Below are 21,089 nucleotides of genomic sequence, written 5' to 3'. Positions count from 1 at the left end.
TYCTCTATACAAAATCAACAGCCAAATTGGGCCTCCAGCAACCCAACGCTGCCTGCGCTCCAGCCGGCGGGAGATGCGGCATTCACTTTTAACTCCGGTTTCTGCGACCTCCTTCAGTGCCACGGCAAAGCTAGAGACAAAACTAACATCAAAACTAACACTGCATTTAGCCACTAACATTAGCCACTGCATCCTTTAGTTTTTGTTGCCTTTTTTTCTAATTTAACTAATCAAATTAGCTCACCCTCTCCCACAGCGATTATGCAACGCAATCTAAATGCAAGTGGTGCCATCTGGAAGGAAGATGCACAGTGCACATGTCTCCACTATGGGCACATTTTCACACGCTACCGAGATCTGGGGAACGTATTTTTTTTCTTTACATTTGAATAGGAAGAACACCATTTAAGGAATACAATCTCAAAAGAAATTGTCTGCATTTAAACGCAGTTACAGAATTAAAAGCCACAWTCAAAATAGGAAGTATAAATTATATGCCTGTTTTCCAGTAAGTATAGCAATAAATAAAGGGTATTAGCATTGCCATTTTAAACACCTACACCAGGTAGATGCGTTTCCCTAGTAGCTTCACTACCTGCTTGAGGAGCACAAATTCCTAACTGAAAGGCAAGCGAAGTGACCAGAGCCACAGGGAGTGCTGCATCTTTCCYGGGCAGGCGTTCTGTGGGACTGCAAACCTGCCTGATGTCAAGATCCATTCCCTTGGCTGTGCRCAAGCTCAAACGGGGAGCCGAGCAAATGAAAACTAGAAAAAAAATTCGGGCACGTCTATTTGCAACTACACCGCAAGAGAAGCACGAGAAGGGCTTCGAGCAGCCCGAAAGGATCATTTATCACAAGCATGGCTAATAGCGTAGGTAACAAAATGAAAGGCTGGGCAATTCTGTTTGTCTGGATACAAGCAGGTTCCCTGGCATTACATGGGATGAAGAGCTCTCCCTGCCCACGTGCCAGAATGTGTTTGCAGCAGCACACATCCTGCTGCAGGAACGGGGGAGCCGGGCGCGAGGCCTCGGCTTCCCAGCGGCACTGCCCRTCCCGGAGACGGGCTGCGCATCCCTCGTGAGCGCTGCGGTCAGGAGCTAGATCCRTGCGAGCTCCAGCTGCTCTACCGCCACGGAGCACGTTCCACAGCAGCTCTGCTGGGAATAGGAATGCTCCTCCACGCACYCATCTACCACCCGCCACTCTTGTGTCCTCACAGCTCTGAAGCACAAGTGCATTCACTGTTGACCCAAGAGCAGAAAGCTGCACAAAGCAGCCAACAGAACCCCGTGCAAAAAACCCAGCCTCCAAAGATCTAAAGCAATTCCCTGTGCAGACTTTCACCACTTCCTTCACTAAAAAACACCTGAGCCTCTGCGTGAACTTAGTAGTCCAGCACTCTCTTCAAAGGATCTGCAATGAAAACCAAAACACGGGAAAGTTGGGTCCAAACTACAATTACGTGGCTCACTTTCCCATATGTTTTTAGGTAGCAGTTCAGAGAAAAAAAAATACTACTCAAAATTCAAGGAACTCCACCAGAGAAAAATACGTGACATATGTTTGCAGCTCTTTTCTGTCTTACTAATTATCTCAAGAAACTAGCAATTAAAAGGAATTTTAATTTTCTTTCTGAGGTAATACAGCTCTTCCTCCCTGAACACTTCTGCTTTGATTAGTGTCCAGTTTATATTGCATAATCCTACAAAATAACTGCAAAGACCTAAAGAATAAATAATTAGAACAGTTATGGATTTGATGTTGAGTGCCTGAAGGGTAGCAGAAGCTAAACTTGTTTCTTCTTTTCCCCTCTCCATCTACATTAAGAAACTACATAGGCCCAGGTGACAATTTTGACGGATGTTCAAACCCCATTTTGCTATCCTTCTGAGGCTGGCAGTGTATTTCCCCCTCAGGTAAGAASATATAAATTCTACTTATTAAAATAGGCATCAGTTTCATGGCTCTACTCTTCTTGCAGAGCCATGGAAATTCGGAACAAGATAAGGCAGCGTCGGGAGAACCTCCGGTGACGCTGGCCTCTTCCTTCCCAGAAGGCTTCTTCACACTTCRGCACGGAGGAACGCAAACACTATAAGCTCAAAATTCATCTGTTAAGAAGGTGTAAGATACATTACAGAACTGTGAGAAGAACCAGCAAAAGAGTTGTTAGSATTTTCTCACTGGCGCATTTATTTGAATGTCAGCATCTTTAACTAGACCATTCATTACACAAGAGGGCTCTACAGAGTCAATGACACTACCACAAGTGAACATCTTCACCCTAGTTAGGCGKTTTCTCCTAGTTTTCAACAAATCTTGCAAAGCCGACCGCCTTCGTAAAGCTCCGATACCATAAATTGCCAAAATCAATGACTATTATTCCATCTCCTTTTCGACTACTGTTCAAGCTCACGGCTATGATATGAGCTGCTTCCCTGCGAGATAACCTGTTATTATTTGTTTGCATAAATATTTGGGGCCCAGAACCTCCCTCCCAGTACAGTTAATTTTATTAAATCAACTGTGGTTTAAATGCAGGCTTAGTTTTTTCCCTACCTCCTTCCATCTTAATGCTTTATGACAAAATCACTGTGTATTAATTTCCATTACCTGCTCCTTCATGCAAAATGGGTCAGTTTCTCCCAATTGCCGCGAGTTTGAAGAGCAAACTAGCTTCTGGAAAGTTGTTTTAGCAAAAGCTGCCACCAAGTCCCCCGTTCCGAAGGGCGCAGGTGTTGGCAGGGTAGCAACTGGGGCACTACCTGGCTGGGTTCACACAGACTCCACTATTTTCAGGTAGAGCTCACACTTCTTCCAGGTTTGGGGAGCACAGCTGAGGAGCAGCACAGGGTACAGAACAGGGTGTTTTCTTTTGTGTGACACTCCTGGGAAACTGTCCCCGACTGTCATTGCAAGTCGCACAGAGAAGGCTGCCTTTGTTCAGCCCTTGTTCAGCCGAGCTCTGCAAGTAGAGCAGAAGAGGCAGCGCGATACAACCGCGTAACCACYAAGTTAGAGGGAAAATGCATCAGAAAATAGCCCGGTGAAATACTTTCATMGGAAAAGAGGATACCCTGAAACCTCTTCCTTGGTGCTCCTTCAACCCAGGCGAAGTTCCTGGAACTAGATGTGCTTCGCTGTCCTACCAGGACTCACATTTAACAAATCAGGAGGATCTCTGCTGTTAAAGACTACAAAGAAACTACATAAGGAAGGGGGAGCTGAGGGAGCCGGGGGAGCTCTTGGRCACAACACGGCACTTCGGTCTCCTGCCCATTTTGCCTCTTCATCTTTAAGGCCTCATGAGCAGCAAGCAGAGCATTTAGCCTGGTTCTGTGGAGCAGCAGCTCCGTGACACCTGATATCAGTTTGGAGTTTGTAAAACTGGAAAAATTCATGAGAAACTGCCTGGTCAGTACGTCCTTTATGGCTAAGAACCCTCCTCACCTACAGTCCTGGTTACACATGGAAAGCACATCCAGAGCCAGGGAGCTGCTCTCTGCGCATGTACTTGGTGGCTGAAAGGTCACCAAAGGGAGCTGAGGTCCTGGAAAGGACCATAGGTCTCTCAGACAAGACAGTCATGAGGATGTTCTTAAAAGAACCATTCTTAACCTAAGTTTCAAAACAAAACTTCTCCAGTGATCCACTGCATAAACAGCTCATTCAAATCCTTGATCTAGGTTGCCTTCTGATTCAGAAGTATGATGGCAAAGACTCTCTTAAGGGAGGCCCTTAAACACCTACAATTTACACTCAAGGCAAGGTGTGACTGGTTCCGATACACCCATCTATAAATTGCAGCTTTTTTTCTGCAAAAATTCAGATTGAATACAGGATTAAAGCATCAACCAAGGTTTGGCTTCCAAGTAGTTTTTCCTTCAGCCACTGCAACAGGTTGAATTCAAACGAAGCAAACCTAAGCTTTGGTCTTTCTATGCCAAATAGAAACTTCCTTCTTACGGGAAATGCTCCTTCTAAATTCATCCTCACTCACAAACATTCTTTAAAGTTAGTCCTAACTCATTGACAGTCTTTAATGCAGCATTTAAATGATAAAATAAAGTCTAAGGTAACCTTAGGGATACCTACACAGGTAATTGTTTGTTAGGTGAACTGCAAAGTGTATTTCTAGACGCGAGAACTTTCCCGGCCCTGGCCCCCTCCCTGCTGCCCTTGGGGACGCGGCAGCCGAGCTCGGGAGTGCAGGGCAGGGAGGGACGGCGCCGCGGGGCTGTCCCCTGCCAGGCTGCCGCTCCCCACCAGCGGATAATCAGTTAATCAAAAATGTCCCCCTCAGAGGGTTCGCTGAAGGGTGCAGGTCCCTTCCTAGGCTGTAACTTAACTTTCCAGGCCCTAAGACACACCAAGGCCAAGCCGCCCGCTGCAGCCCCCGCAGCGCTGCACTTACGCACCAACATAAACAGCGATGGCACAACGAAAAGCCAAAGTTAGCAAATGCACCAAATAAAGGACATTTATTAACACCAAAATAGCTTGGGTGAGCTAAGGGATAAAGCTATGTCATTGAGTAGAGAGTCACATCAATTTTCCTCACCCATTTTCAACTTAAAAGCTCCCATTCTAAAATAACCTAAAATTGCTCCAGAATGTTTAGCCTTTCTTAATGTTAGTTTCCRCAGCCTCAATTTCCATTTCAATTAGACAAGATCTAAGCTAAAYCTATTAAAAGATGCTTATGAAATCAGAAATACCTTCTCTAAGGAAAGCCACTAGGTCCAATCATTTATTTCCTGCAATCACACAAAAACCATGATTCTGGCGAGTTTTAAATGAAGGCTGAGCTGGCCGGGCAGTGAAGGCCAGGCGATGGTGGCCATGGCCAGAGCTCCTCAGCTTGACACTTCGCCTTGCTCTGCCACTCACAGTCTTTCCCTTGCATCTTCAGGGCGGCTGAACATAAAAAGGGAAGATTTGTTTACATCTCTCACCAGACACCAGAGGGTCCCAATAAATTCTCTCCCATCTATCATATCAAGCTGTCCTGAAATGAGGTTGTGGAAAGAAGGTTTGGTTTTTTTTGTTTGTTTGTTTGTTTTTTGTTTTTGTTTTTTGTTTTTTGTTTTTTGGTTTTTTTTGAAATTTCCAAGCACTATCAATCAAAAAAAAAAATCTGCATTTCTCTTCGCAGCTGCCACAGGTCGCACTCACAGAGAACACGGCCAGGCGCGCGACAGCGTCGGCTGCGCCGCTCCCGTGGGGCCGCCMCACGGAGCTGGCGGGCACGGAGCTGCTCCATAGGCTGTGCCGGGGATCTTAATGGTTACTAGCACGTTTAAAGGAAAAACGGAGCCTAGAGAAGAAAAGGAAACACCGAGATACCTATTTCTGAACTAAGAACGTTTCATTCCGCTAGCAGAGCGGCTGCAGGACCTGGTTTGCACTGGGCCACGCTGCGAGAGCTCTCAGCATTCAGACAGCTCGGCAACCCTCWGACACGCGTAGCGCAAGAGGAGGCGGCAGCCTGGAAGCGAGATKGGCTCTTCGTCCTCCCTGGGCCAGCAGCACAGACACAAACGCTCTTACAGCACACGGGGAAGCAACAGCTTTGCATGGACATCAACTGCTGCTCCCATCACTGCTCTGCTTCCCATACGCGACGCCTGCAGTTTACCTGGCAGCAGATTCATGCGGCCTCCCCTCAGCATGAGGGTTTTGCCCCTGCAGCCAGTGATCTCTGTAGGCACCCTAACCAGGCTGCTCTCTCCCAGCAAGGGGCGGCTCGGTGGAAAGAAACAGGCTTGCCAGGTTTATTCCCAGCTGCAGGCASAGCTGTGAAAAGGCGACACAAGCTTAACTGACACAAGCTGAAGTCAAGAGCAGGAGAGCTACGCAGTAGCTTGGCAAGACTTTTGTTCCGTCTTCTCCAGGAACCCCAATAAAAGGGTCTGTGTTACAGGAGGAAGCGTTTCATCTCCCAGGAATAACATCACAGGTAAGTTGTGCTAGAGCAGGTTATTGGCACAGGGTGGGTTATGTGATAAGGCCCAGGACTAYGAACAGCTAATGCAGCAAATATCTACTGGTGCATACTTGCTAGTGCAAAAATTCACAGTCATCCCCTGTATTTCACTCCCCAGGTGGCATTTCCAGCTTGGTTCCCCGCTGCTCTCCTTGGGAGAGCAGGCAGCTTGCAGCTCATCACTCAAACCYGCAGAAGGCACTTCCCGAACGGAAGGTATCCGCAGGGTCTCCGTCAGCATGGCAGGTATTGGTACAATACCTGGATATTGTAAAAGCCAGGGGACAACAGAGTTTTTCCATATACCTGGTAGGGTCACTGGAGCACTCTGCTTACTGGAAGAGTTTGGACAAGATGGGAAAAGTTAGAACAGTGTCAGAGCAGGAAAGTTTGTTAGCTTAGTGATGKTTTTTCCCAAAAAGTGCAATTGACACAAAATGCCTACATGCCAGCAGAAATAACAGGATCCTGCACTATATTCTGYTACACTAACTTGGCTGGTAGCTTCTTCCACATTTCTGCGCATGTTAATGCCCATTGCTGCAGCTCTGAAACGCGAGAGAGGCCCAGAAATCCTCGGGTAGCAGAGCACACGTGGGAGGAGGCAACGCTGCCGCGTGCGCCCCGTCCGCGGCTGGAGCGGCCGGGCAGCCAACACTCCTGGTGCTCGGAAGCCACGAGGTGCCCGGGGCAGCGCGTGTGCGAGCCCCACGAGGCCCCGCGCCCTGCCGAGCCCTGGGCACCGCGCGCTCCTGCGGCGCACAGCGGCACCCGCTGAAACTGCCTCTCAAACAGAAAAAAACCTCTGCTGGGGCAACACTGCTCTCGCAGCGTATCTGTTACTTACCAGGACTGGCCAAGCACATCTTACAAACAAGAAACATATATACGTGTGCATATATATATATTTATCAATATATATCTCAGTAGAAAGCCTCACAGAGGGCAATTCCTGAACGAGTTGAGCAGCCAACATACTGTGAATTCTGTGCAGACAAGTAGCTACGTTKGCATCGGACTTAGATGCTCAGAGGATTCAAGATTTTCCTGAACGCCTACTTAAGCACCTAGAAGCTTAGACGGATGCTGAATGGGGACTGATTCTGAGAGCGCCCTGCCCGCGACAGGGCGAGGGGATCCTTGTGGCTCGGTGGCGCTGGCAGCGCCTCGCTTCCCTTCAACACTGCACTCTCTTTCCCCTCCTTTCTGCTTTGATGTAGAGCAAGGAATGACACATGATGCTTAGCTAAACCTGGGAAATCACATATGCTAAATGACACCGGCTTTGCTAATTCCAAGTTTAAGCCATATTCCCCCACCAAAAAAAGGAAAGAGAATGCACAAGAGAGCACTACCGTATTGCAGCTCCTCATGCTGCCTGGTTTAACAATGTGCGGCCGTGCACCCAGGGCACAAATCAGTTCTGTGGTTCAGCGCGAGATGCACCCTGCATTTCACACCTTCAAATCTCCTTCACCTTCCTCCCAGTGCGGAAAAGCCAGGGCACTGCAGCAAAGCCAGATCCACCCTGGAGATGCAGGAGCTGCTTGGAGGTGTTTGCTGCTCTCCGTCAGGAGCAAAATGGGGCGGCCGGAGCGGCTTCCTGCAGCAGCTCCGCACCTGGGCCCGGGCCTCGTCCGCACGCACGGCCACACAGTTGTGTTAATAAGCACTTTATCACAAAATAATTGGCTTCYGCGGGCCCCTGAAAAAGCAAAAGCTGTAAAAGCCAAATAGATTGTGCTAATTCCAATAGTCCTGAAGTCTGGAAGAAACCTGGATTGCTTCAGGGAAGAAACAGGCGCCATCACTATGAAAGAATTTATCTGATTCGCTGTTCAGTCATTTCCAAAGCAAAAATTTATAAACAGCATCGCCCATGTGTTACAGACCATATGCAGCATCCATTAGCACATCCCTTTGACCCTGCTCTCCAACCACAGTAAATMACCAGTAAACTGAAAGTCACGCACAGAAGGGACCAAGCTCTGAACCTACACAGAACTGACACAGAACCGACACAGAACTAGCCCGGCCCATGCCAGGCTGCGGGAACTAAGTGCAGACCCAGCTTTACTCCACGCAACCAGTTATTAGCGAGATGTCCCAGTGTGGTGTCACTCCATTAAATTCCATTCTTATTTCACTCATCTAGATTTTGGCAAAATATCCATTTCTTTTACAAGGTTCTCTAGCTGGTAAATTCAGTACAACTGCAAATGGTAAAATTAATCAGGACTGTGATAAATTCTCCATCTTACGTTCCCGCAAACGTGGAAAATTTCCTTATGGAAATGCATTTTACCCAGCGAGTTCAACATGCTGCTCCTTAGCTCTGCTTTTATCCTCCAAAGAGTTTCRTTATTTTCAGTCATGGTCAATAGACAAAACTTAAATATTTTAAAACCAAAATAAAGAGCCACAATGAGCATCACAGAGATTTTAATCCTATCTACCTGGTTATGGAGAGAACTGCTAAAATCTGGGTTAATCCTTCCAATCCTTAGTCAGGAATGAGAGTCTKTGCAACTGAAATAGTGTGCCAGACTTAGATTTGCTTATGGCAAGGATTCGATTAAGCCAGAAATTAAGATCTTGCCCAGAGTCAGAAATAGTTTAATTTGAAATCAAAATAGTGCATTTCTGCAGACGGCTACCACAGTCCACAAGAGCYGTCAGTGCTGAGACCAAGTTCATAGCCCTTCTCTGGGCAGGAAATTAGTTTGGGCCAAGTCCCGGGCACCGAGGACAAGCGCCGGGTGGCAGCGCCGTGACTGACTGACGACCACATTCGGCTGGGAAGAGCACAGAAATAGTTTCACATATTGCAACTTCGTGAAGCATATGTGCCTGCACARGCTGCTGGAAGCTGCAACTACTTTCTATTGGCCGCTGTACCCAAAAGCACGACGCACGCGTTAGCTGCAAAATAGCTATTTCAATTTATCTGCGCTGGGTCTATTTTTAGCAAACAGATCACAAATACCAGCACAGAAATTGCCAAAGGCAAAAGATGGAGGGTAGCACTGCCCAACGAGCCATTTACCTGCAGCTTCCTTGTACCATGGCCAGGAATCTGCGCAGATCAGGCTGCACTGCATCTAAACTAAAGGGGCCTGAGTTTGCTGACGCAAGCTTTTATTGGACAACTGCATCAAGGCTGAAGTTGACATTTGTCTTCCCAAGGCAACGYGCTGCGGGATGGAAGGGCCCTTGCGGCCCCGAGCGCGAGCTTCCCGCTCCCGCAGCCGTCACCGTGAGGCCACTCCGGAGGCGTCACTCGCRCAAGGCTTTCTGAAGGTACTTTAGGAATGGGCTCTCTGCAGACGGAAAAACAAGTAATTAAACCCACCCAAGAGGGAGCCGGAGTTRCTGTTCAGGGTTGATTTAGGAAGCTAGGGGAGCAAGAACATTTTCAGTACACATTGGATTGGGTGTTTGTGCAGTTGGACTTGCCCTTGCTCACCTCTTTACCAGTGGTTTGGAAAGGTTTGCAGACCTTCGGTTTATCAGCCCTGGGAAAGAAAAGAGCATGGGGTGGGAAGAGAGCAACACTCGGGCTATTCCAGCCCAAGCTCTCCAGCACTCCGAGGCGCTGCCCACCAAGGTGCCACTGCAAATCAGGGGGACAGACACGGGCACACGGATCCCCGAGCTGCGTTCCACCGCGCGATGAAACAACTCCCTGTGCTAAGGGCCGAGCTCTCAGCCTCTCGCCGTGGGCGACGCAGAGGAGCCAAGAGCCGGGCTCCCGCCGCGGCAGGACGCAGCCCAGCCCCACGCACACTCACATTTTGTATTTGGAAACCACAGGATGTGCTTTTAGTCACCAAAGRGACAGGCAAAAACATTTGGATATATTGAAAAGCTACTAAAAAACTACTCAAAATATTTTGAAAGCACAAGGATTTTTTTGATCCTTTATACCTGTCTTTTATCGCCCAGTCAGTGCAATATCACGTATTCATTGGCTGCAGGAAATAATCCAGAAAATCTTATGCTTCAAAGTGGTGGYAGATAGTAAAGAACAGTTGTGGCAAAGCAGAAGAGACCGTAGCAAGAACCCAGCGAAGGTTAAACAAAGAAAAGGGAAGCATAGGCTAAAGGACCTTACCTGGAAAAAAAATGCCCTGACATCTGGCAAATACTCTGGAGGGCATTTGTTGGCCTCGGTCAACTAGGTAGAACCAAAAAGACACGACACAAACAGTATTGTTCCATTTGCAAGCGAGCCTGCCCAGGAAGAAGAGCCAAACCAAGCTGCTCCTCACGTGACACATTCCTGTATTTCCTTCTCTGAATACGCCGCTTGTTTTCACTCTCGTGCCATAACCGAAGGCGTTCAAACCACCCAAGCATTTATGCAATTCTCCATGTGCAGCTTTGCACGGGGCACCTAAGCAGAGGGCAGGTTCCAAACACCAGCAAACAGGCAGCTTGAAAACACATTTTAAAGAAATGGCAGGACACGGTTGCCCACCCAGGACAGGAGGGAACTGCAGAATCAACAAGCCGCAGGAGCACGCAGGGGCTGCCTAGGCGCAYAAAGACCCCCGCCCCGAGCCCGCACAAAGACCTACAAGGAAACTTGGCTTCGGGTTACAGATCTTTCAGGTCTTTTTTTTTTTATTTTCCCACCCCATGCTTGTTTTCTTATACAAATAGAGCCCTTCGGACACAATGCTGCTGCTGCACTGCCACCCAGGCGGTCCTGGCTAGTCCTAGTGCCCAGCAGCTTGTGTGCCAAATACACGGGACACAAAGGAAGGCAGCGAGATGGTGRCGTTGGAGGCAGCTGATGGGGGAAGGAGATTTGTGCATAGAGAGCCCTGCATGAGAAAAGCAGCCTGGGAGCCTGTAAACTGAGCAAGTGTTCCTTTTTACAACTCCTGCACAACTGCGTTTGCTGTTACCTAGCCACGTGCCGCGGCTCCGTGTCTGGCATGCTAAGCGTCCCCGCCGCCCGCAGCATCTTACAGCAGAAGCAAAATTTCACAATACAAAATTTCAGCTGTTTTGCAAATAACAGAGTTAAAATACTAAAGGCCAGAGGRGGGGATGGCAAATGGATCAAAACAAAACAAACCAGATGCAGATAGTTTAATCATTACAAAGGTACTGACTATCCAAAGCAAAATGGACCTTCCTGAATGTTACTTGACTGGAACACAGGCAGCTTCCAGAGTTTCTGCATCTGCTTTCTTATGATGAATTTGCAAGCCTTATCTCTTCCCAATTAGGTATTTCATAYTGCCGTGGTGCTTCTGCCAACACAATTTACCCAGAACTCTTAATTAGCCTCACACACAAAAAAATAACATGTAATTTGTTTGGTAATTATATGTTTCTGCAATTCCTAAAAGCAACTCATTATAGGAATGTTGTGCACTTAGAACAGATTACCTTAATTCTATTTTCTGTTTATCCAATTATAACTGTCGCTCCTAATTGTATTGTAAATTGTGTCGAGCTGGAAGGTGGCTATAAAATCCTTGCTCCTTCTTCTTTCCTAGGGGCTTTACATATGCAATGTGTTGTCACCAGACACAAAATCAATGTAGTGAAAATAAACCATCCCCGTTGTTAGCTGTGCTCGTGTGGAAAGGGAAGCCGGGAAATACAGGCGGTCAAAACTCTGCACCACCAAAATTCCCATCTCCGAATCCTGAAGCAAAAGTTAGGACCCTAGGAGCAAGGAACACTGTCTAGAAAGGAGATGAACACTCGGCTAAGCTGCTTATCAGCCAGCAGGGCCTTGGATTAAAGGCGCTGCCGGGACTCGGCTGCACGGAGGCACCAGTGGCCGCAGGGCAAGGCCAGCGGTGACCCGGCGGTGACACGGAAACAGCCTGGCCTATCTGCATGGAAGCCAAAGCCAAACTCCTTTCCCCAAGTTACAGCACTGACTGTCAGACTGGAAGCGGCRCCTCACAGCGGACGGCTCTACATGGGAGCCAACCTTAAGCCCCGCTTTTGAAAGGGCCCCGGTGTCAGGCGGGGAGCCGTGTGCCCTCCTAGCCAGCTCCGTTCATCTTCCCACAGGAGAAGCCGATCACCGGGCTACTCGGAAAGGGGCACAGCCATCCCGTTGGGAAGCTCCGGTTGCCGCTCAGCCTTGCGCCGGCACGTGCACTGGGCAGCAGGAACGGCTTTCACTGCCCAGGCTGCCTCGAACTATCCATTTACGAAGGATTTCTTTAATTCAGGCAGGATGCATCAGCAGTCGATACTGAAACGTGATGCTGGTCACAAATTTGCAAGCTGGGTCCGCAGGAGCCACAGACTTTCCCAGAGGAATTTAGCTCTTCCTTGAATGGGAACCGGCTTTGGCCCCAGGCTCTCCTTCCCCGCCAGGCCGCCCCGCTTGCGGCACGTGGGCTCGGAGGCAGGCAGGGAGCGGCGCGGTGGGTGGCCGGGCCCCACCGCATGCCCTGCGCTGCCCTTCCTCCAACCTCTCCACCTCAATTCTCCCTGCAACACCCCCAGCCAGGCTCACCGCAGCTCCCCGGGGCCAGCGCCGAGGCAGCAGCCCGGCCAGGGCCAGCGGGGATGCTTCAGGGCAGGGCTCGCCGGGCACCCTGAGCCACCCGAGCCAGGGCCCTTTCCAGGGGCCAAAGGGRCCTCCCCCGGCCACGACGGCGGCACAGGGACTCGCGGCCGGCACAACGAAGCCGTGGCCGCTCCCATGGCCTGCACATCCAGCCTCCGCTGCGAGCACAGGGCTTCCTGCCTAAGGGCATTAAGCCCAAATCTAATATAAATGGCCAGTGATGCCACTCTGTTTTTATTTATTTCAGTRAAGTACTGAAGAAAATGCCCCAAGGATTTAAACAAACAATATGGTGACAGATGGCTTGGAGACGATCCAGGCTGGGCTCCCTCGGTAAAATCCACACAACTCCAGAGCTCCGGGAGCGAGGGAGGCAGAGGAGGAGGAGGGGGCAGAAGACAGCGGAAGGAGAAGAGAAGGAGAGCGCACCAAGCTGGCCCCATCGTGGCGGGGTTTAGCGGCAAGAGAACAGCTGGGGTCTGCCCGGATTTGCTTTCCGGCTGGTGTGAGGCACTGCTTTCCCACCATGGCCCATCCCTGGGGCCATCCCTAGGGCACCATAGCCAGCCGGGCCGGCCGGCATCCCGGCGCGCAGCTCCACAGCCAAGTGGGATCCCGGCGCGCAGCTCCGAGCGGAGACCGGCAGAAGGAAGCGCCTAACCTCGCTTCATCCCCTCGCTAGGRCAGACATTTCAAGCATAATTGCAACCATTTAATATCAGCAATGATTACGGTACCTAGGCACAGAAGATCATGCTGCAGATAATGAAAATCTTCTCTGATGTGCAAGAGACCTTTTAAATACCTATGGATAGTCCTATTGATTTTTGGCACATGGTCAAGTGGACACAGTCTTGCAAGAGGAGGTCTACATAACATTTTTGTTGCAGTTCAAAATAAAACTCAATTTCCAAAAGTCATCCTGCCCAGAGCAGCAGAAGGTAGGAAATAAATCGTGTTTAGCTGCTCCTTTTGCATGAGCAAGAAGCTGGAAATACTATTTAAATACAATGGACCCAGGCTGGGGAAAGTGCGAGATATTATTTCTAGATGTRAAATACCAGCTAAATGAATATAGCTGTTTTTTACTCTACGCTTTCATCTTGTAATCTTTTGTAGAATAAAGCAAAGCAAAGTTAATGGGATGCTCAGGAGTGCAGTACCATGTTCATGTTAATGGCAGTTATCAGTAAGGGCAAATTTAGAAACTCAAATATAGGATTTTTCTGTACAAACACAAGACACCTTTTCAGGCTCAAGCAGCTGGGCAGAACCTCTGCAAGCACCTGGCAGCTCACAAGGAAACTACACAAAGCAATGGGCCCAGCATCTCCAGCAGGGATTCCACTGCGGAAAAGAAACCCAACTCCCTCTCCGCTCACCCCAAAGGTTTGTAAAGCATGGGAACTGAAACACGCTTAAGCACGTGGTGGAGAGGGGGGAAACAACATTGCTTCACACAAACACGTTGCCTCAATGTGGACACATCACTGTGAAGATATGTTGCAGGAAAAAAGTTGCAAAACACTCCAAGCAGAGCCAGCAGCAGGGATAGACACTACGCACACTTCCAAGTGCAGAACGGTTTCTGCGTCTCAGGAACACGGGAGAACAAAGGGATGCCAGGCAGATCCCTCGGGAGATGAAAATGAGAACCAAYGTAAGTACCCACAAGAACATCGGTGAACACCTGAACAACGGCCACGCACAAGGAGTTGCACAAGCGGCCAGGGCCGCGCTCGCTCCCTGTGCAGAGCCCGTGGGTGCAGCCGGCGCGGGTCAGCACTGCGCCCTTCTGGTGGCCAGGGCGGCACCTCACACCGGGARGGCCCATCCCAGTTGAGCCCCAGCGGGTCCAGCCCCAAGGGAGGCAGCCCCAAGAGCCAGGGCAACCTCCAAAAATCCCTTCTAACCCCAATTATTCCACAAACCTCTGATTATTCATTGGGCAAAGAAGGAATACRGTGAAAAGGAATCTTGAAGCTGGTAATAGTTGTAAAGTGGGTTTCATACTAAACTAGGAAAAGTCATTATTGTGACTAGAAACTTGTCAGCAGAAAGAATATAGTTCATAGCAATAATTCAACCACACATTATACTTACTTAGGGAAAACCAAAAGTCTATTTTAACATTTCTAGAGCTGCTTCCAGAAGCATCACTTCTCTGGAGCCCCACTGGAAAATTGCCTCCCCCTTGGATGCTATTCAGACCTGCCTTCTGCCTGCCAGTGCTTCCCCTAGAGCAAGACACTTCTCCAAAGGTTTGTCCTTCAGTGCCTCCTCACTGTCCAGGGGGGATGCTGACAGTGCAGTTGGCTTCAGGGKCATCCCATGTATCCTGGAAGCACCACATTGGTTTCTTGGTAGCTCCTGACAGCGGACGTTGGGTGARAACAGGCCAGACAGGCCAGCAAAGCCAAAGCCGTTTCTGAACCTCACCCGCCTGCTGTGATTTTCAGAGGCCGCTTGCAGGGACACTGCTCCTTGCTGGTGCCACCCCAGGGCAGCACGCGGCCGGCGGGCAGGAGAGGAGGGTTCCGAGCCCACGCAGCAGCAGAGCGCGGCTCCAGGACGGGCACTCGCGGGCACCGGGCGCATGGCGCGAGCTGCGCGTGCAGCAGCCAGCACKTCCCTGCAACGTGCACATACAGCCTATCCAGACACCTGCAGGACTTGTAATTCTATTGAGGAAGAAAAGAACACTAGAGGTGACAAGTCCCACCCCTATGTTCCCAATGAGGTCACGTTTAGGACAGTTTATGACAAAGACAGTATCTGGTCTCTGTAGCCACAGTGCCTAGCAGACCACAGACACACAGGTACTACCTGCACACATGCCCAGGTTTGGAAGCAGAAGCATGTGTTGCGACTGAAATCTTAACGCTGACTTGACTCAAAACGCTGACCTTTCCACACTTACAGTCCTACTCTTCTCCCTCAGATTTCATCTGCTCTGCCTTTACAGCAGCACTACAAATTTTACCTCCACCTACCAGGGATTCATTCCCAACTTAATGGGAATTCAGAGGCACATACAAGGCTCCCTGCTGTGATCTTCCACCACCAGGTGCAAAACACTGCTCATTACACTTGCCTTTACAASGCTATTCTGGTTACAGGAGCAAACGCTTCCTTCAGCCTCTTCAAGCCACTGCAGACAGCTCTACTGGATTGTCAATACACAGCAGAACAGCCCCATTTCCCCAGAGCAATCTTAGAAGCTAAGTTTCAGCAAGAAGATATTTCAATAACAAACTACAACAGCACTTAAAAGCAAATGCAGTGGCAYAATAATAGCAGTATTAAAGAATAAACAGAAATATTATTCACATACTGAGACAGGAAAAATACACCTATTTCACTTTCTAGAGCCCCCTGCATAAGCTTAAAAAATAATCTTTATCACTAACATCCTGCATCAACTACTGAGCATGAGGATTTTTCCCAGTGCTCCATCATGCAGTGTCTGGGATCTTCAGCTGCAAATGTTTTTGTATCAGGAGAAAAAGKGGAATTATTAGGTATTAAATGCCTAAAGAGAAGTGCAGCTGCCAGATCCTCAGTTGCTGTGACCTGGCCACYGCCCTTACACTCACGTTGGCAGCACTGGCTGCAGCGACCGCTCAGGAGGAATCAAGGGTCTAGGCTGTGGCTACAGCTTCTCTGCAGTAAATCCGGACCTTAGACCTTCACATGACAAGTTTTAAAGCTAACTTGCTCAAAACCTTAAGAAATAGGATCACGTTAATCCCAGCTAATAAAGAGAGGAAAAGTTAGGCAAGTGYAACACCAATTCCTCCTCTGCAACTAATCATTTCAGCTCTACCGTAGCCTCTTCCCCSTGGTTGGAGGCCGACACATCCAACCACCTTCTCATATGGATTCAGGGCGCTCTTGAAGTCCTAATCAAAAGCCAACAAGAAGGAATAAGAAACCCCAGAAGTACCAAGAAATGAGTAAAACACTGCAAAAGCTCCGCCAGGGCCCCTCGCAGCACCCCAACCACGACTGAGGCTCAGGGGCGCTGAGCACCCACTGCGGCCAGAGCCTCGCTCGCTTCCTGAGCACTTGTGCAGGGAAAGGGGCCAATTAAGAGAATCGTTAAGGTTTTGAGGAGGATGGGCTGATCCATGAGTCACACACGTCTGCCACCGCACAGCCTTACAGCACATTATATAAAGAAGTGTTTCCAACAGAACAGATTTGTCATTATCTGCGCAGTTCAGCCACCACACTGCAGATCTGCATGGAGTATGAAGTTTCTAGTTAGCAGAACTCCAAATTAATGAATACAGTGAATATAAGGGTTTGTTCAAGTTTGCCAGACTACTTAATTTATGAGCAACAGCCGATCACAAACCACCAGTCCAACATGAATGTCCTGTAACTGTTACACATGAGCACTGCACAATAGCATTTGCTTATAGTTTTCTATCTGCTTTGTATCATCACTTTATTGGCCTATTTTGTTGTTACTTTTAAAGCAATGTCATATTTGCTAGCAAAATTTCTAAGCTAACCAGCATTCAGCTTGGTGGAGAGTAAAGTTTCATTAGGACATTTACAGTGGAGGAAAGTTGAGTTTCAGACATGAATGCCAAAATATTTCAGAATATTCAATGAGCAGTGAAGGAGTACCCTGCTCCACACCTTTCATTCCTTTTCGAAGTACAAAAAGGACCATTAGAGTTATCCTTTTCTGAACGGCATGCGATGATTATTCACTACAGAGACCAACAGAGTGAAGTACATTCAAACCCAAAAGCTACCAAAAGCTTTGAGCAAGTTTTCCTACCTTGTCTGCCATTATCATGGAGGCCCCGCCGTGAATTCCAAGAATCGGGATAGAAGTCTGAGATGAAATAAAATCCAAAATTTGAGCTACTGCTTCCTGATCCGTATCATCTCCAAAAACCACTCCATGGATCTTGGTGCCTGACATCAAGTCACACACGTGTGTTATGATGCTCTTTGGGTCAGTCTGGTTCACCAGCAGGGTCACTACATTGACATCAACTGTCAGGTCCGCTGACATTTCCCTGGTCCACAGACCTCGGATATCTCTCTCGGTGATATACTTGGTCCTTCCCAAAATCACTGCAATGTTAAGGACAGGATAATTTTTCTCTGCTCCATGAACAAGATCCAAAGGCGCCAGAAGAGCTTGAAGTACCAGGAGAGCACAGCCAATTTTCCTCATCTTTGCCAGCTTTGTACCCTGTAAAAATGATCACATTGCATAAGAAGAGAGGCAAAAAAAGGTAAAGAGGAAAAAATATATATATACACTGTACATCTCCAATGATGTTCTTAAACAGAAAGCATCTGGACACAATGCAGACTTCAGCAGCTCCTCAGTGTGTTCTTCATCTTCGTTTCAATTCAAGCCTCTTACCTCCCACTAAAAAGTTGCCTTGCCACTGACAGATTATATCATAGCTGGCCTCCCACAAGCAATGCAAAAAATGTAGCACAAGTCCAGAGGAAAGACCCATTAAAATGCTTCTTGAATGGCTAAAAAAAATAAAATGATCAAAACCATCAAAAAAGGACATTCTTCTCTTTATCCTTGTCCTCCTAAAAAAATGGTAATGCACAAATCTGGATTCATTTGTCTTGAGCAGCTATTCAAAATTTCGCCTAATAGGAAGAGGTGCTTTCCCTTAAAACGCTAGAAGGGAGCGAGGAGTGCGCTGGAAAGGGCAGCCCGCGCATCCCGCAGGAACGGGCTCAGTTCTGGCGCTCTCCCGCGGAGAGCTGCTGCCCGTGCGGAGCCCGCGGCGCCTCTGCAGGGCGCTCGGCAGCGCAGGGCTCTGCCTTCATTCCGCTGCCTGCTCTCGCGCAGCCTTCACGCGCGCCTCTCAGGAGTCCTGCGCTCAGACTCGAAGTTGTCAGCGGCGAAGGGGAGGGTGCTCCGGGAACGAGCAGCCCCGCACTGGCTTACTTCATAGCTCCGCTGCATCTCTGGAGGGGGCTGAATATAGAGCGAGTGGGACGGGGAGGGAGATGAGCCGTGGCAGAAGAGAGCCGAACTGTCTGGAGGAGGGAGAGGGGGCGCGCGGGTCTGACTCGGCAAGAGCTCCCCCGCTTTCCGCGCCGCGGGGGATCTCCGCGCCCACAACCGGCTCCCCGCTAGCTGCGAGGGGGACTCCCTGTGCCGCCAAGGGCCGACCTGGTGCTGAAGCATCTTGCAGGGAGCGCTAGCGCGGCCGCCCAGCCCGGGGGGGCATTTTCCTGCTCTCCCCCGCGATCCAAGCACATCCCCATCAGTCACGCCCAAGCCCCCAGGAGCGGCGCCTGCTGCAGCCCCCCCTCCTGCCGGAGCGGGCACGGAGCACTTGGGAGCCCACGCGAGAGCCAAGCCACCCCACTGCCCCAGCGCCCAGCGCGGGGCAGGGAGTGCCCGAGCCTGCCCCGCGCGCTCCAAAGCCCCGAGCGGGAGGCGGCGGAACGGGAAGACCGGGGGAGGACACGGGGCAGGGCAGCGCCCCCTCCCCCGCTCCCGCTCCCGCGGCGGCCCGCGGCACCGCGGCGCCCCCCGCCGGCCGCGCCCAGCGCCGCAGCCCGCGCGGCGCCACCGGCACCGCTGCCCGGGACGGGGCGGCCGCGCAGCGGGAGAGGCCGTTAGCGCGGGGGAGAGCGGGGCAACGACACAGCCCGGGGAGCGAAACAGAGCGATTGGGCCCATCAAATTGACGGGGAGCCCCGCTCGCGGCGAGGCCGGGGCTCCGCGGGCAGCGGGCGCGCTGCAGCACGGGGCCCCGCGGCCACACGAGCAGCGAGGTTCCCCGGGAGGCCCCGAGCAAGCACCACGTAGGGGACAGCTCCCGCGGGCCCGACAAGCTCTTGCGCTCCCGTGAGGGACCCTCGTGGGCTCGCGCTGAGCCCACGCCAAACCCCGGACCGGGGCTCAGGCTGCCTGGAGTCCTCCCTAGTTCCAGCAAATCTGGTTATTTTAAAGACACCGCTTGAAGCGGCCGCGTTTAGACCGAGGCCGCTAAAAGCGGCACTGGCCGGAGGTGCGCGGCTGCCGCGGTACTTACTGCATTCTCCCTCCACATAGCGCCAGCTCTAGGGTCCTCCGAGGCATTTCAGTGGATTCCTTTGCAAACAACGAGGCGGGAAAAAAAAATAGGTCTTTTAATCCCTGGATTTCATCCTGCAACTTCTTCCCAGCGCAGTAAACAGCAGCGCGGCAGCTCCCGTGGCGCTGGCAACTCCTCTCGCTCAAGTTTAGCGGAGCAGTCGCCGCCGCCGCGCCGAGCTCTGCACTTTGTGCAGGAGCCACCCAGGCGCCTTCATGTTCTTTTATTTATTTTTTTTTCCGCTCCCTCCCTCCCTCTCTCTTCCTCCCTCCCTCCCTTCGCTCTTCCCTCCCTCCCTCTTTTAAAGGGCAGTCGCGAGGCTGCTGGCTGCCTGGCGGCCCCCTGCGCCAGCGCGGGCGGAGCGGCGGCCGCGGGCCGGGCTGCTGCGGTCTCGCCCTTGGCGCGCGCTAGGCCGATGTTAGAGCGGGTTTGGCCCGGCCGATGCTCGCTGGGCACCTCCAGCACTGCAGAAGGGCTACAGCAGGGCCACCGGCCGGCGAATTCACCCAGACAACTGTGAAAATGGGGACTCGAGTTCTTAAAGACCCTCACATACACATGCAAGTCACCCTGGGGAGAGCAACGTGGCCCCCACACTAGCATACATCCCAAATAACACAATGATATGGCATATTTGGAAGCAATTTAGTCTAGACTGTGTTGTGGGGACTACATTGATCAACTTCAGTGGTTTGGAAAACTGATCCAATAAATAGCCAAGTTTTCTAACTTTAGAGCATTACGAATTCCATGAATCTGTTGAGGATATTTAGCATTATTTCAAATATTTCTCCCTCAGTTATTCTTATAAAAACCTTTAAAGATCCATAACTAAACTACCACATTCAAGCTCAGTCCAAACTAATCTGCAAATTAGATTTAAAGAGAGATGCAAAATTTGTTTAAACACCCATGGCCAAAGTTGCTGCACATGAACAGTCCTCCCCAAAGCAGCCTCATTTAATTTCACTACATGACTGCCTACTAAGGTGGGCAAATGCTGTAGAAGTAGACCAGTATGTTAATACACATCCGAAGACCATTTCTAGGCACTTTTACAGTTTAATCTAAGATGGAGAGAATCTCTAAACACAGTAAGAAGCTTCATTCATCAGAAAACAGTTTAACTTGAACTTACCCTTGCAATTCATGGGTAAAAAGGGAACTCTTGCTTCCAAAGCACTAACACACAGTGACATCCATGCACTTGGGAGCTGAAGCTACAGATTTAGCATTTCCTCGGAGCACATTTGTTCTGCGAGGCAGATGGATTGATACATAAGTGATCGCCCGCTCCACACGCAGCTGTGCTCCGATCTAAAAGAAGCTACCGCAGGAGCTGAAGTTTGGCATCCTACGCTGGGAGGACATTTACCAGCTGGGATTTCCCTGCCCGGTACATAAATCCACATTTAGGGTGCAGATTTTTCTCTTACTAAATCCTTTCCAAGGCAACATTAAT

General features: G+C 50.0%; 1 protein-coding gene across 1 annotated transcript in view; it reads right to left on the bottom strand.

Annotated features, from left to right (window-relative positions):
• The window catches only part of GRIN2A (glutamate ionotropic receptor NMDA type subunit 2A), a 115,750-nt gene extending 96,102 nt beyond the window's left edge, over positions 1-19,648 (bottom strand). Inside the window, exons 1-2 of the mRNA XM_026044682.1 lie at positions 19,586-19,648; positions 17,338-17,760 (exon numbers count right to left, since the gene is read on the bottom strand). Coding sequence (XP_025900467.1) covers positions 17,338-17,760; positions 19,586-19,603 — 441 coding nt within the window. The 5' untranslated portion in view covers positions 19,604-19,648. The remainder of the gene's footprint in view (positions 1-17,337; positions 17,761-19,585) is intronic.
• Between the last annotated feature and the right edge of the window lie 1,441 nt (positions 19,649-21,089).

Source organism: Nothoprocta perdicaria, unplaced genomic scaffold (assembly GCF_003342845.1).
Source record: "Nothoprocta perdicaria isolate Ctin4 unplaced genomic scaffold, notPer1 scaffold_377, whole genome shotgun sequence".
In the NCBI taxonomy this organism is placed as follows: Eukaryota; Metazoa; Chordata; class Aves; order Tinamiformes; family Tinamidae; genus Nothoprocta; species Nothoprocta perdicaria.
This window is presented reverse-complemented; position numbering and strand designations above follow the sequence as displayed.